At 32.9% G+C, this 15,661-nt stretch overlaps 1 protein-coding gene across 3 annotated transcripts in view; it reads left to right on the top strand.

The window, feature by feature from the left end:
• Nucleotides 1-15,661, top strand: part of IMMP1L (inner mitochondrial membrane peptidase subunit 1) — a 41,857-nt gene that overhangs the window by 13,256 nt on the left and 12,940 nt on the right. For 2 of the 3 annotated variants that reach the window (XM_016206175.2, XM_016206170.2), the window contains 3 exons: nucleotides 10,115-10,248; nucleotides 11,762-11,850; nucleotides 14,379-14,505. In XM_016206175.2, the coding sequence (XP_016061661.1) occupies nucleotides 10,144-10,248; nucleotides 11,762-11,850; nucleotides 14,379-14,505 (321 nt within the window). In that variant the 5' untranslated portion in view covers nucleotides 10,115-10,143. Of the gene's footprint in view, nucleotides 1-3,697; nucleotides 3,955-10,114; nucleotides 10,249-11,761; nucleotides 11,851-14,378; nucleotides 14,506-15,661 lie in introns of all 3 variants that reach the window. The other variant, XM_016206174.2, reaches the window with a different exon arrangement.

Genomic DNA, 15,661 nt, shown 5'->3' with positions numbered 1-15,661 from the left:
AGGTGATAGTTCTTGACTCTTAACTAAGCACTTAGATATCTTTCACTTGTCATCTATATTTCTTAGTTTAAAAGCATCACATTAAATAATATTTTATCTTGGCTTTTATTTTAATTCATGCATTTAAAAACTGAAATTCAGATAAAAGATAGTTTCAAAATAAGTTCAGTATATTATTTATGAGTGGAGCAACACATTAGCATTGGGTTCACAATAGATCATATCGCTTTTATTCCATCTTACAAGCTTAGCAGCACAAACAGAATAATCAACATATTATTTGGCTGTCATCTGCTGAACAGAAACCAGAGATCACAAGGAGGTTTTCCCTAGCTGTGGTGATGGCCTTTTTGTTCCAAGCCCCCATCTGGGAGGGCCATGGTGTGTTATCATATGGAACGCGGGGTTTTCTGTAATCTGCTTAGCTGCACTGCAGTTTGAATCTTCATTCCATGTTTGTGTAATTTATAATTTTAATGAGACCATGGCTCTTGTGGGCTTTGAAATATATTAAAAGCTCTTTTGTGCATATGCTTTTGTTCTTGCTTAATAGGCTCAGTGTATTTAAAACTGATGAATTTTTATTCATGAATTTGGATGTCTGGGGATTAACTTGGACTGAATATCATTGCTCTCATATAGCAATGGTTAGAAAGTTTTTTTATTATTTTGTTTTAATGTGTGTCTGGGTCTGTGTGTATATGTGATACTTGTAACCAGAAAAGGAAAGAAATACATAATTTTAAAAGGGTAGGAAAAAGTGGCATGGCTAGGCTATAAAGCACTAATTTAGATATTATCCATCTTATTTATTGATACTCATACTTCATCTTGTCTTAGTATTTTAGATGAATATTATAAAGGAAAGATTATGAAAAAGCAAATTTTAAATGAGTTAATACTTTACGTGCTGTTGTTTATATTGAAATACTCCAATGTGTCAAAAATAGACTTTGTATTTTAATTGTATAATATCAATTTTCTGTGGTTATACTAAATCTACCATTAACTTTCTTGAATTAAATTAGGTGTATATTTTATATTTTAACTATTTGTAGCTTTCCTTGTTTCTGTAAAACTCCTTTTGTTAATGAATTTTTTTAAACCTACACTGATAGATAATGAGATTAATGGAAAAGCAGCTTTCTAATAATTTATCAAATTGACCTTTTGCATTTTGCTCAAGTTCTGGAATATACTAAATGCTTCAAAGCTCTGTAGTTATTAGTTATGATGTATTTTTAAAATTTGATATAATTAATTATATAGCATGTTAGAAAAAAGTCATGGCCCTTGCTAGATCCAGACATGTTTTTTGAAGTTGCTGTCTATTGGACTTAATGAAAAGTAAGTAGACCTTGTAGTATTTTGTGAAGTTGCCAAAGATGTACATTTTCTAAAAGTCTATGCTTACTGGACTAAAGCATTTTTGTAACTACAAAACATTATTCTTTTTTGGTACATAATGGTCAGTAATTTGGCTAGTACCTTCTTCATCCTTACCCTGCAGCTGGAAGTATGAATGAAACAGACTCTAAAATGACTGCATCCCGTCCTTTCTTTACTAAGCTTATTTCTCAGATTTGACATTGGAATGTTTGTTCTTCTATAATAACCCTCTGCTTTAGTATTTTATTAGTTGTACAATTTCAGTTAGTTTAAGAATATATTATTGAAAATGTGTAATCTGCTAAAGTAGTAAATACTGTCCAATAGAAATATGAGTCATATATGTATTTTATTTAACCCACTATATCTAAATTGTTATCTTTTCAACATGTAATCAATATAAAATATTTTACTTTTTTTTTTTTGTACCAAGTCTTCGAAGTCCAATTTATATTTTATTCTTATAATACCTCTCAGTTTGGACTAGTCACATTTCAAGTGCTCAATAGCCATATGTAGCTAGTAGCTACTTTATTGAACAGTACGGCTCTAAAGTATTACATGTAAATAGAACAAATGTGTATTTTTTTGCATTCCTTATTATTTTTCTAGTAATATCCTAATCAAGGAAATCAAAGAGTACTCATGCTCTATGTAGTTGAAGTTACACACAGTGTTTTCTGTAGGTCTACCACCTATACTATTGGTATATACCTGCTTAATGTGCAAAATCAGAATTATGTCAGCTGACTACTGAGTACTTAACAGATATTATATAGATATGCTTAAAGATACTAGAATGAAGAGAAAGTGGCCAATATAAGGGATGTGGTATGTTTCTCAGCAACTGTCAAATAAGCCGTATTTCAAGTATACCAATGAGCTTAGTTTTACAAGAATCCCATGACGAATCTTAATACTTTTTTTAAAATATAAAGTTGAGAATTCCTCTTCACACTCTTAGAATTTTTCTGTAAAGGTGTTTGTATGAATGATATGAACCTTTCTTTTTATATGTTTACTCAGAGCTGATATAGCTTTCAACTTCTTAGAAGAAAAAAGCTGAACTTAAAATATTGTTTTCTAACTATCTCTAAGATTCTATACATTTTAAATGCTCTGTATATGTTCCAGTATATGAAGTTATTTCACTAAATACTTTAAAAACATATAGTTAAGAATTCTAAAACCTTGAATTATAACTGATTTGAATGGACTCAGGTATCGTAAAGTGTAAAATGATCAAGGTGCTTTGTATAAAATACTGCTTCTGTACTTTATAAAAATAGAGAACTTCTTATGTGTAATTGATCTTCTTGCTCAAGTATGGGTTAGGAGAAAATGTTATGTTCATGAGATCTCTGAATTTTTCATATTTTCTGAATTTTGAGGGAATTGAGCTAATTCATATGTAATCTAGTTTATATACATATTGGCTGATGCACGTTGTATCCTTTTACTCACTTAAATTTTTATTGACTTCTTTCTGTGACTTCTACATTTAAAGTCTTGGCACAAAATGTTAAGCTATTCTTTAAACAATACCTCTAGTTTCTTGGAGCTGATAAATCCATCCATTGATTTCCTAATTTTATTATGTACACAGTGAATTGTAATCCAAGATTACAGCAAACAAGATGTTAATTTTGAGCCATAATCTATGTACATTTCAATTACAGAGCATGATTGTTATAGAAGCACAGAATAAAAAGGAATAACATTTGTGCTATCCTCACAGGAGCTGTCAATAAAAGATGTAATAGGGGATTTAGGAATCTGGAAATGGCCAACTAATTTATGTGAATCTATTTTATTTCAGCTAGAAAGACCAAGCTCTTTTTCGTCTGTACTGCATATTGCAGAGCACAGGCTGTCTATAGAAAACCAGGCGGCTGCATATGGATAGTCCCTTGATATCATTCACTTGCTGTGTAATCTTATTATGCAAAGTTCTAATCTTCACCTAGAATGAATGCCTCTGGGTCAGAATATAGTCATATCAGGGTTTTTGAGGTCGTGTTTTGTGATCCTTAGCTTATTCTTCTAAGTAGGGCTGGGATTTAAAGGGTATTCCCCAGACGCTGGCAAAGATAGACAGCAGAACCTGCTGCCTTTTTGGAAGACGAGACCAACATGAGGTCCCTGGTAGGATTAAACTTGATTTGTAGCTGTAGGATTTTTTAACAGATGTATTATTGGACAGGGAATAGGGGGCCACCAGCACAGCAAAATTGAATCACGACTGGCATTCTCAGGGAGTTTGCTGCCTGCTAAAACAGCAGCTGCATGTGGATTTGACTTCTTTCAGGTGAAGCGACTTCCAGTCATTTGGAAAGGATGGGATGAAAAGGAACCTTGGTGATAATTTTGATGTCTGCAAGATTTAGTACCAGTGTAATGGGATTATCGGTAACACCTTCACTGCAGAAAAAGCCACCTGGCGCTATAACTGGCAGCAACTGAGAACTAATCCTTTCCCATCTCTTGGATGTCATTCATGAAGCTGAAAGCGATTTCTATCCTGCTAACTGTGATTAATTTTTATAAACAACAACAAAAAATCAGGTGATCAAGGCAAAGAATATGCTTTTTATTTAATGCTTTAAAATATGGAGCCTTAGCTATTTGACTTATAAATTATGCAAGACATATATAAACTATAAACTATGCATGACTTAAAATTTAAATGTTCAAGTAGAAATGATGATTAATAATGTCTTTTATACTTTTTCCAGTTGAGTGATGTATATTTGCTATTGGTGAAGATTAATATTTGAGATTAAGTATTAATTTAAATACGTTAGTGTTCTTTATCTATTGATAAAGCCGTTATCAATAAATTAAGTAAAACATCTATAGGTGTAAGGAATTGGAATAATTTGTTTTGTCATACATTTTACCTGTTTATGACTGCTTCAGTTCCTGTTGATTAAATGTTTTTAGTGAATAACACATTTAATGATATAAAAATATATAGACATGTTTTTTGATAATTACGGTAATGCTAGTTTATACTGCTGATGAGAAGCGCTGTTTGTGAAAGTGTATGGTCTTAATGTGTAAAAGTCCTAAAATAGTTAATATTAATACTGAATAGTCTTATTTTTCTAAAATCAGAAATTCTTAGTCAAAGTTTTCTTTTAGCAGATGGGGATTTAGTTATTTGCTCTTGAATAATGTCTTGAGGTTTATTTTTTTAAGCATTTTATTTCAGCAAAAAACTTTATCAAGTACTTTGTTTAGAGGTGTTAATTATTTTAATATTCTTCTCTTACACGGTCCAGAATAAACTGAGAGAAAATGAAGTGAAATTATCCCATCAGTCACCCAAACAGTATGCAACATAACTGCCAAGACTAGAAAAGATAATTAGTGTTGTCAGTGTTATGATCCTAGAGTACTTACTTTTAAAATATTCATAGAACTTGATTTTTATCTTACTGTGTTTTTGATTTAGTAGCTTTGTCTTTCAAAAAACAGATTAGAAAACCTTAATCATGTTTTAAAATTTTAAAATCTTAACTAAATGTGACTAAAATATTTTTTGAAATGATAATAACTAAAATATAATCATCCATTATGAACGATATATTGATTTACCTATAGCCTCTGTTTACATATAGTACATTTTATTTAATGCAGTGTAATAAATTTATATTGAGATCTTTGGTCAAACCTTCCTAGCAAATTGTCATTCTTCATGGATTTTGTTTTAACTGGATCCAAGCAACTGTATTGCAAAATGCGTTTCTTCATTTGTTGTCACACTTAACGTGAATGAATGAGAAAGCTTAATATTTTTAATGAACTGCATTGTGTCAGTTTATAAAGGACTTTTTTAGTATTCTCTTTGTGTTTTTACTGTTGGAAAAGCTGTTTATTTAAAATTCTATCTTAATGAAAAGATTTATGTATGAAATAAGTGATCTCAAATCTTTCTCTTATTCTTATAATTTTATTTTAAATATAAAATATTTGATTTATATGTAATTTCACATTATTTTGCTAGGTAGTATATTTTCTCAGGATAATGTTCTAGGGTATTTAATAGTAGTATATAATAATTTTTTTAAGTAGCTTTCCTTTCAAAACAAAATTTGTCTCAAAGCTTTTGTTAACATGGTCGCTGTTTACCTTTCTGCGTTTTATTTACTTGGTTACTAAGTGGCTCTTGAGAGTTACTGTTTTTTCTTTCTCCATCCTGGGCATTATTCTTATTTGATTAGAGATGGTCATTTCATTTGGAAAGTCCCAAATAAACTCATCTTCATTAAATTCACTATAAACATATAAGGTCTTCTCAATGATATGCATTCTTTTCAGATGGATATAGGTTACTTGAATTTAATACCTTATTGGTAACTTATAAGAAATTTGACTTATCTTTAAAAGCTACTAATATTAATTTATTCCGTGACTCAATGGTATCAGTAGGAGTTAAGGGGGGTATTTTTGAAGATAAGAGAAAGAGATACAGAGTGAGAGAAATTGGAAGAAACATTTTTTTTAAAAAGGAATGTCAGGTGTAACAAAAGAGCAGGATGTGACTCATAGGAATTCTTGGTTATTTAAGAGATGACAAACTCTTTTTTTCTCTTTTGGTAATTTATCAGATCCAAGGGGCATACATGAACTGTAGTCAGTGATAATGCTGAATGATAATTCTTCCATTTGAATGCATATCCTTCAACTATTGCTTGTACAACTTGTATCTTGTCCTGAGATACATGAATTATATAGCTTTGGGAGATTATTAGTGTATGAATGAGATGGTTTGGAAGCTGGTACTTGATTATATTAAAAGTGTCAATTGTTTATGCTTTATAAATGTAAAATGAGTTTTGATTTTGGATATATATATAAAGTGAACTGTAGAAAATAACATTGAATTTTTAAAATCACTGAAATATTAGCATTATAAAGTTTGATGAAAATTTATAGAATTATGTCAACGTTAATGTTCAGTTTGATATAATGGTTAAATTGTGTCCAGTTTCTGAAGTGTTTACTATGTCTCAGTGGCCTCAAATGCCAGCACAAAGCCCTTTACTGGCTTTCATTTCTGGGAGCTTATTAAAACTACAGATCCTGCAGCCTTGTTCCCACAGATTGTCATTTTTTAGCCTATTATGGGAACCTGGGAATTTGGATTTTGAATTTGGTTCTCAGGTTATTTTGATGCTGCAGTGAGATTTAAAACAGTATTTACTGCTTTAAACCTTAAAGGAATGGCAATTATTTCCTCTGGCAATGAATCAAAATAAATAGGTTTAAGTAAAATCTTCATAGATTACGGGGATCAGAGGTCCTTGAATTTGCAGTTCTAGAAAATCAAAAAATACTCTCTGCACAAGCCTTACAGTAGATTTAACATTATAGATTTGAACAGTTCATGAGCAACCCTGAAGGTGATTTTGAAATGGCAGCAATTTGAATTACTTTGGTAGAAGCTGCTGTGTGAGTGAATTATTTAGCTATTGAGCAGAGCACATCACTCAGCATCCATGTCTTAATGAGTCTTTGTTCTCTCCTACTCACAATAACTTCCATTCGAGATCTGAAATGGACATATATCTTTCAGTTACTTTATATATGTCGTCATATGGGAAAGTGTGCTTTGTGTAGTTATTCGTGAATTTGAGAACTCCACAGAAGTCTCAGAAGTGTCATAAGTCTGCTGTTATTTTCTTGTCCTGATGAAGGTATATGTAGCAAAACTATCATGTTGGGGTTTGTCTTCTGCTGCACATCCACTTCTTCTCCTCACCTTTTCTTAATGTGAACATTTCTTTAAATGTTAATATATTCACTAACTGTTCCTCTTACTAAAACAAAAAATATATTAATCACTTTGGCTCCTTATAATTTAAGATGAATACATTTCTGTAAACTGGTTTTCTCAATTAACATTGGCACTTTGCTTCCCCCTCCCCTATTTCTGAAACAAAATGCTTTCTCTTCTTTTAAAAGGAATTCAGACATGAACAGTCAGGTGGATGTTTTCTTTGTGGCTTAGTATATTTTGCAGTCGCTTCACCAATACTAGAAAATGGATAGATCTAAATCAACGTCTAGGCTTATACCCTGTTCTAGAAACGTCTAGGAAGGGAGGAATGCCTCGTTTCTTTTCAGCTTCTAGAGTTCACTCTGCTCCATCTTTTTAGCTAGTTTTAACATCTGTCCAACCTCTCTTTTTCCCATGCCTATTTTCTAGTTTCCAACTGTGTGATTTTGAACAGCTCGCTAACCTCTTTGTCCCTCATTTTCTTTATCTGTAAACGAGATACTTAAGTTATCATAGGGTTATGGTTATTATAAGAATTAAATAAGTTAATGTAATTAGAGCAGTGTCTGACACATAGCAAGAACTACTAACTAAGTAATTGCTGTATTGTTGCTGTTATTTTGTTTGGTATTTGATGTTTTTTTTATGTCTGTTGAAAGAAGCAGTTATTACCTACATCTCAAATAGTGTTTTCTAACTTCATGTAAGAGGAGGAAATCTTTTTACTTATAATGTTAATAACCTTTGAAAATAGGTATCAGTCTTGTTCCCTTGTGCCAGCATTAAATAGAGTTTCCCTATATTTCAAAGAGCCTCTTAAAAGTTTCTGTGAGGATTACTGCCACTTCTTTTCCTATGTTATGTGACAGTCACGATTTTTAAGTTTCTTTTCATTCCCCTTCCCAGCTTTTCTATTAATCATATGCTGGAGTACACAGGCTTGCCTTTATGGGATTAGTTCTCTACATTGATGGCTCAGTGTTAAACTGTGTGATAGGGGATAAAAAGCAGCAAATTCTGTTTGCCCGGTAGAGTAAGGATTCATTGGCATTGGGTGGTTTACAGTTTTGGCATATTATGAAGATAGCTGCTATGAACATTCTTAAATCTTTTGGGAGCGTAAACATTTGTTTCTGTGGCATATGCACTGGAGTAGTTGCTGAATGATAGGGTATTGTGTGAGCTTAGCAGATACCGCCAAACATTCTTTAAAAGTGGTTGTGGAAATTTATCCTTTCACCAGTAATGAATGAGAGTTCCAGTGGCTCCACATCTTTCTAATTTTAGTCACTGGTGGCTTTGCCCTAGTATCTCTTTGAGGTTTTAATTTGCAATTCCATGACGACAAATGAGGATGAGCTTTTCTAGTCCCATCAGCCATTTGGATATCCTCCTTGGTGAAATCTTCAAGGCGTTTTGCTTAATTTTTGTTAGATTGTCTTTCCTTAATGACTTGATAGAATTCTCTATCTATTCTGGATGTCTCCATTAGTCTTTGAGCATGCACTTGATTTCTGGCCTAAGATTGTTCTGCCCTATGCTGTTGCTCCTAGCGGGGAATGATACTTGGAGACCAAACATCTGCCTGCTAAGTGTGCCCTTTCCATGGTCTTTTCAGTGGACAGAGCTAGGCTGGTATAGGCAGGCAGACAGACACACACATATGTTTTTATTTAAATTTGTTTTGATACCTCCAACTCATCCCTAACCTCTCATTCTATATTTGTAGCTTCTTTCTCTGACATTGAGAATCCTGATACTTAGTCATTTGTATGCTCTGAAATATACAACCAACAATAAACCTACCGAAAACTGTCCAGGATCCTGAAATGAGACTTAAGTAATCCGTGCTTGATATAAAAGAGAGCTGTTGAGATTATGGGCACAGGGGAGTAATATGGGAGTCAGTGTAACAGTGATTAAGTTCTTGACTCCATTTTCCAGTTTTGTGATGTTGAGCATGTAAGTTTACTACTCTTAGGCTCATTTTTCTGTCTATAAAATAAGGATGTAATAATGTCTACCTTACAGAGGTTAATTTGTAAAGCTAACATATAGCAAGAAATGCTAATTATTATCATTATTATATTATTATTATTGTTTTAGTAACTTTAATCTGAGAACAGTGCATAGTAGCCCAGGCATAAACCTTGGGCCATTATTTGAGAAATACCTGAAACATAGTTGTAACAGGTAAATAGAAAGGAGAGGACAGATACTAGGAATATTTTAGATAAATATTATTATTTTTATTTTATATAGCTTTTAAAATATTTGATATGGTTCTTCTTGCTGTTTCATAGTATTCATGTGTTCATTATTATATCAGTAGTTAAGGTGACAGCTGAATGTAACTTTATAATTTAGAAAGCACTTTCACATTGTTACCGAGTTTGATTCTCAGATCCATTCTGTGAGGTATTTTCATTTTATGAAGGCCCAGAGAGGTTAAGTAATTCATTGACAATCACACAAGTTAATAAAAAAAACCAATTTAATGCTAGAGTTTCCATATACCTATTCTAGTGCTTTCTTTGGTATATCATATTATGACAAGAACTGATGTAGGACAGCAGGGAACAGTGTGAAAAACTATTATTAATACTTTGAAAGAGTTAATATCTTTCCATAGGGGTCTGCCTTAAGACCAAGAAATAACCAGGGCGTGAAAGGGGACAGACAAGGTCAGAGTACAGTAGTTAATTCATATATAAACCCAGTGATATTTGAATATAATCTCTGTTCAGTAGGTCAAAATACTAAGTATCTATAATTTGTCATTTAAAATATCTTTAGCAGAAATGAAAATAAGGTGTTGCTTTTCTGTATCAAATTACAGTTAGTACATTCTGGGCAATTATAAAATATTTTATAATAGAGCTATTTCTTAAAAGTTTTAAAATAGTATTGTTCATGGAACTTTTTGAAATTTACCATCAGGCCAGTGGTGACAGAGCCTACATAGAACTATGCTTCGTGGTGTCCTGGGAAAAACTTTTCGACTTGTTGGCTATACTATTCAGTATGGATGTATAGCTCATTGTGCTTTTGAATACGTTGGTGGTGTTGTCATGGTAAGTTTTTACATTCAAGAAAATAATCATTTTAAATATATACTTTTTTAAATGGAAGGAAAATGTGTTTTTCCCTCTATTACAATTGAAGTTATTAATTTAATGAGTAAAGTTTGACTTAAAATCTTTCTAAATTTTGGGATATAAGAGAATGTGTCTGTATTGGCACTGATAGAGAATGTAAGAACTATTATTTTAAATGTGGTTCTGTATTCTGTTTCTGACAGGGCACAAAAGGCCCTATTAATCCTCTAAGAATAATAGGTGTTGTTTTTTTTTACCGTTTATTGAATGCTAAAATGTTCCAGGATGTGTTTGATGTTTTACATTTATTAACACATTTAATCTTTACACTCTGTGAGATGCTTATTAGAAATTCACTGTACATATGATGAAACTGAGGCTCAGAAACCTTAAGTAACTTGCTCCAGGTCCACAGTTAATAAGTAGACTTGGAATTTCAACACAGACTTTACAGTTTCTAAAACTCCTACTCTTAATCATTGTGTTTAACTGTCATTAAAACAAATGATTATTCTGCCTTATGTTAATATTAAAATGTTAAGGACGCCCCCCCACCAATGATATTTTTAAATATTGCATTATGAATCTATCAACCATGACTGTACTAACCTTTTGTCATACAAATGAAATAATTGATTGAATGGGTTTTGTTGTTGGTGTTGCTGTTTTTATCAGGTTTACCCAAACACATGCAAATAAATATATTTAACTGAAACTCTCCTCTTGGATTTTTTCAATTTCCAATGGGCTACCAAGGTAGCAAACATAAACTTTCATTGTGTTATTATTTTCTGCCTGGGTAGGAAGATTCGAGTAAAAATTATTTACAAATAAGTGGAGTAATGGGAACTGTTTCATTTTGACTTTTTAGGTAGCAATGATCACTTATTACAATTTTGAGATATATATGAAGATTATTGTTTTAAGACATACTAATATGAAGTCTTAAAGTGCATCTTATTATGTCAGTATTTTTCAGTATAAAATGTAAGTTGCAGCCCCATCAATGAGTAAGTTATTCTCTTGGAAGAGAAGGCATTCAACTCATTGAGAATTATATGATACCATTTAATAAATCACTATCATGGGCACTGGATATTTGACAATAATAAGAAAATAAATCATTCACTTATTCATTCAACATGTTTTTTGAGGAGCAGCTTTATGCCAAGCACTGGCAACACAAGAGACAAGGTCCTTGGCCTCAAGGAGCTTTCTAGAGGATGGCCGAAATTTGGAAACACAGTGTTATTTTATTCATGTATTATAGTGTGATATCAATAAACCATTTTTAATACATTTTCTTGTGTTTCCAGACTTGGTGGCCTCTCTGTAGAGTTGAACTTATCCGGGAGCTGCCAGCTTATTATGAGTCATCCTCTAAGCTTGAAGAACATTTGCTTGATTTCTTTCTTTTAAGCCTGCTCAGATGATTTATGTTATATTTAAAAAGCTTTTCAACTCAAATTACAAAATTATCTCTTTTCAGTGTTCTGGACCATCAATGGAGCCTACAATTCAAAATTCAGATATTGTCTTTGCAGAAAATCTTAGTCGACATCTTTATGGTATCCAAAGGTATATTTGTCATAGATATATTAAACTTATGGTGAAAACACACACACATTGTGTCTTTTGTGCAGTTTCTTTGTCTTTAAAAACAGGTAGATAAAGTTTTGAGTCAAGTATTTTCTGTCAGTTTGAGAAATTTTCATAGTTTCTCTAACATGCATAGTTTCTTGGGCCATGTATTGTCCAAAATAGATAGCAGGCACTTCTATTATGTACAGTCAAGCCTACCTTACTCTTTTTTTGGGGGGGTGGGGTGGCTAGAATGATTTGAGTCAAGAATTAGGAACTTAGGAACTACATTACATACATGTACAGACCATTGATTTGGTTTTTAAATGTTTAAAATGATCCTATTTCTATTGATAACTGTGTTATTCCATATATAGCCTGTGGTGAGCACTTGATGATTTTTAGACTATAGAACTGTATATAGCTGGGAGTGAGGAATCTTATTTATTATGAGTCTCCTGATTAAGTTGAAAAACTCACTGGCAATATTTGCTTGCCACTAAATTGTTTAAAATCCTATTTTAAATGGTGTTTCCAATCCTCTGATACTGTTTTTTCTAGTTAACTACGTATTATTCCTTCTGAATGCATGTCAAGTATTTAGTAATTTAATATATTTCCTAAAGGGCACCTGAGTCCCTAAAATTTTAGGTCCATTAGTTTTTCAGAATTCTGAAAAAATAAATTTATACCAGCTTTCATCTCCATTAACTACAAATTTGACTCCCTTGAGCTGACATTTAGCTTACGGCATAAGTAGGTTTAAGCACCCCTCTTTCATTACTGATCTTCTCTAGTCATTTTCACATTACTGAAAAATCGAGAATGGGGTGAAACTGTTCTTTGCATTTACTGATCTTACCATCCTAGATTCTATAGATAGATACTATCTCTTGGTAAAGCCCTTTGGTCTAACATGGTTCCTAGGTAATTCTTCTTAGATCTTTTACCCATAATAACTTCAATGTATCTACTTAATAGATATGGGGGTTATAAAATAAAACTTATATAATAGGCTGTGTTCTAGCTTCTTTTCTTTTTAACTTATATATCAAAATAACATAATACAGTGTTGAGATTAATTGGAAATCTAGTCTCATGGTAGCAGGAAGACAAGCTTCTGCTTTCCATGCTAATAACCTGATTTTACTCTCATAGTTCTTGAACATCCTCAACAAGGAGCTGAGTTTGTTGGCTATGTAGTTTTTGAATGAATAGCTCAATATTGTCTCCTTTTTTTATTAGATACTCTTTGCATTCAGATGGGTAATACAAATAACTACATTCAGTAAATTAAGATTCTTTGAAGGTTTCATTTCGTATTCTATTCATTCAGAGGCCCATTAGGTTGAAAGACAGCTCCAGCTCTGACGTTTTCATGAGACATACCAAAGTAACTTTTAAAACCAAGGTAGTCAGTTGGTAGCTTCTACTTTTAAAGTATTACTATCCTGAGTATTCCTTTTCTTTTATCTGTAGCTCAGATTTCAGATACTCTTGCTGCCTATTTCTAAAGCTAGAATAGCCATCTATTTTTGGCAAAACGAAAATCTGCATATTTGGCATCTAAAGCACATGGATCTCTTTTCAGTCCAATGCACAGAACACTTACACTTGAGACAGTGACAGTCTCACTACTACTTACTCTCTCAACAAATAATTATTGAGCACCTAATTTACAAAGTGTGCTGTACATTAGAGAGAATGTTAAATGAAGAAGATATTGACCCTTTCGGGAAAAGGCTTATAGTAACATCAAATTATTTCACGAACTAGATACAGATAATAAGTAAAAATATTAAATCCTTTCAAATATGTGTGTTACTCAACAGAATTCACTTATTGTTCATTTTAGCAGAAAGAGCATTTTGTTCTGGTTGAAGCATTAACTACATTCTTGCCTCCTTTTCATTTTTAAAGATGTTTCTTATTTTTCTAATACATGTAGATTGTTGCTTCTTTCATGAATATCACGCCAACTTATTTTTTATAGTATGTTTGGGCAGCTTTTAGCATGTTATTTGGCTGTGTTTTCTAATATTTTTCCTAAAATATAAGTCTTTTTTACTATACCCTGAATTATCTGGATTATATAATTTATATGCTGTAATTCCTTGATACTTTGAGCTCTAGGGAAGCATAGGTGATGTTTCTATCTTTTTATGTGCTCTAAAGTCCATCAATACTCCTGGCTGAGAGTAAAATGTACTTAGTTAATGTGGTGGTATTTGCATGAAATTGTTTTCCCATAGTTTTGTTTCTGAAAATTTGGACACAGAAGTATCAGTGGATGCAGTGAAAGAAGATAACTCTTATGGAATTCTTAGAAATTTTAGAATCTGCTAATAGTTTTCCAGCACCCTCCCTGTTGGGTTCTAACACGTAAGTCAGCCAAAAGGTTCTCAGAGTTGGTAAGTGTGCGGGAGGGTCAGACAGGATGAAGGCTGCGGCTGTTTGAGCTGCTACAGCAGTGCTATGCATGTGTGCTTAATAAGTAACGCTGTGTCTCTGACTTTTTCCCTCAGAGGTGACATTGTGATTGCAAAAAGCCCAAGTGATCCAAAGTCGAATATTTGTAAAAGAGTAGTTGGTTTGGAAGGAGACAAAATGCTCACCGATAGTCCATCAAGTTTCTTTAAAAGCCATAGTTATGTAAGTAACAATTTCAATTACGTTATTCATTGGTTTAATATTTTATTAACATTAGTTGAAAACATAAAAGAAAATGACATCTATTTTGAATATAAGTTAAAATGCTGCAGTCAGTGGAATTTAAGTATGTTTGTATCAACAACCATTTGGCCATTAGACTTTGTTTCAGTTCCTTTTAAAATCCTTTATCAACATCTCAGTAATAACTGTTGCAGGCAAGATTCACCAATAGATGTCAAAAAGTTGGGCAAAGGTTCAAGGGAAAATAGTATATTTGCTTAGTCTCAAAGTATCTCTCCCAAGATATTTATTACAAAGGAAAAACTAGTAACTTCATAGAGGAGAAACCTGGCAGTCACCTTTTCTGAGTGATCAAGGTTAACTTCACCAATTACAAGACAAATCAACATAGTGCAGCCCTGAATTGAAGAACTGAGAAGGGCACATCACTTTTGTGATCTTTTGCAAAAGAGGATATGACCTCAGTCTAATCATGAGAAAACATCAGACAAACCCTAATCGAGGGTCATTCTGCAACATAACTCACAAATACTCTTCAAAAATGTCATGGTCATGAAAAACAGGGAAAGACAGGAATTGTGATAGATTGGAGAAGACAAAGGAGACCTGACAACTACATGCAGTTTGGGTTCCTGGCTCAGAAAATTTTACAAGTAACTTATTAAAGGAAAATCAGGTAAAATCAAATAAAGCCTGTAGTTTAGTTTTTAAAAATCCTATTTAAATTTTTAGAATAGTTTTGGCCGGTGTGGCTCAGCTGTTAGAGCGTCAGTCCACTCACCAAAGGGTTGTGGGTTCGATTCCCTGTCAAGGGCACATACCTGGGTTGCAGGTTCAATCTCTGGCTCCAGTCCGGTCATGTGGGAGGCAACCAGTTGATGTGTCTCTCACTCATAGATGTTTCTTTCCCTCTCCCTCCCTCCTTTCCACTCTCTGAAAAGCAATGGAAAAAATATCCTCGGGTGAGGATTAGCCAAAAAAAATTTAGAATAGGCACTGTATATACTTTTGGTGTGGTCAGTTTACTTCTCCAGTTAGGGAGAGAGCATGGGCAGTAGAATGGAAGAATGGGGAGCAGATGGAATGTGTCACCTCTTTCACCAGTCACACGGCTGCGCTGACAGTGTATGGCAGA

Source organism: Miniopterus natalensis, chromosome 11, assembly GCF_054644295.1.
Source record: "Miniopterus natalensis isolate mMinNat1 chromosome 11, mMinNat1.hap1, whole genome shotgun sequence".
Taxonomy (NCBI): Eukaryota; Metazoa; Chordata; class Mammalia; order Chiroptera; family Miniopteridae; genus Miniopterus; species Miniopterus natalensis.
Note: the sequence above shows the minus strand (reverse complement) of the source record. Positions and strands in the feature narration are given on the sequence as shown.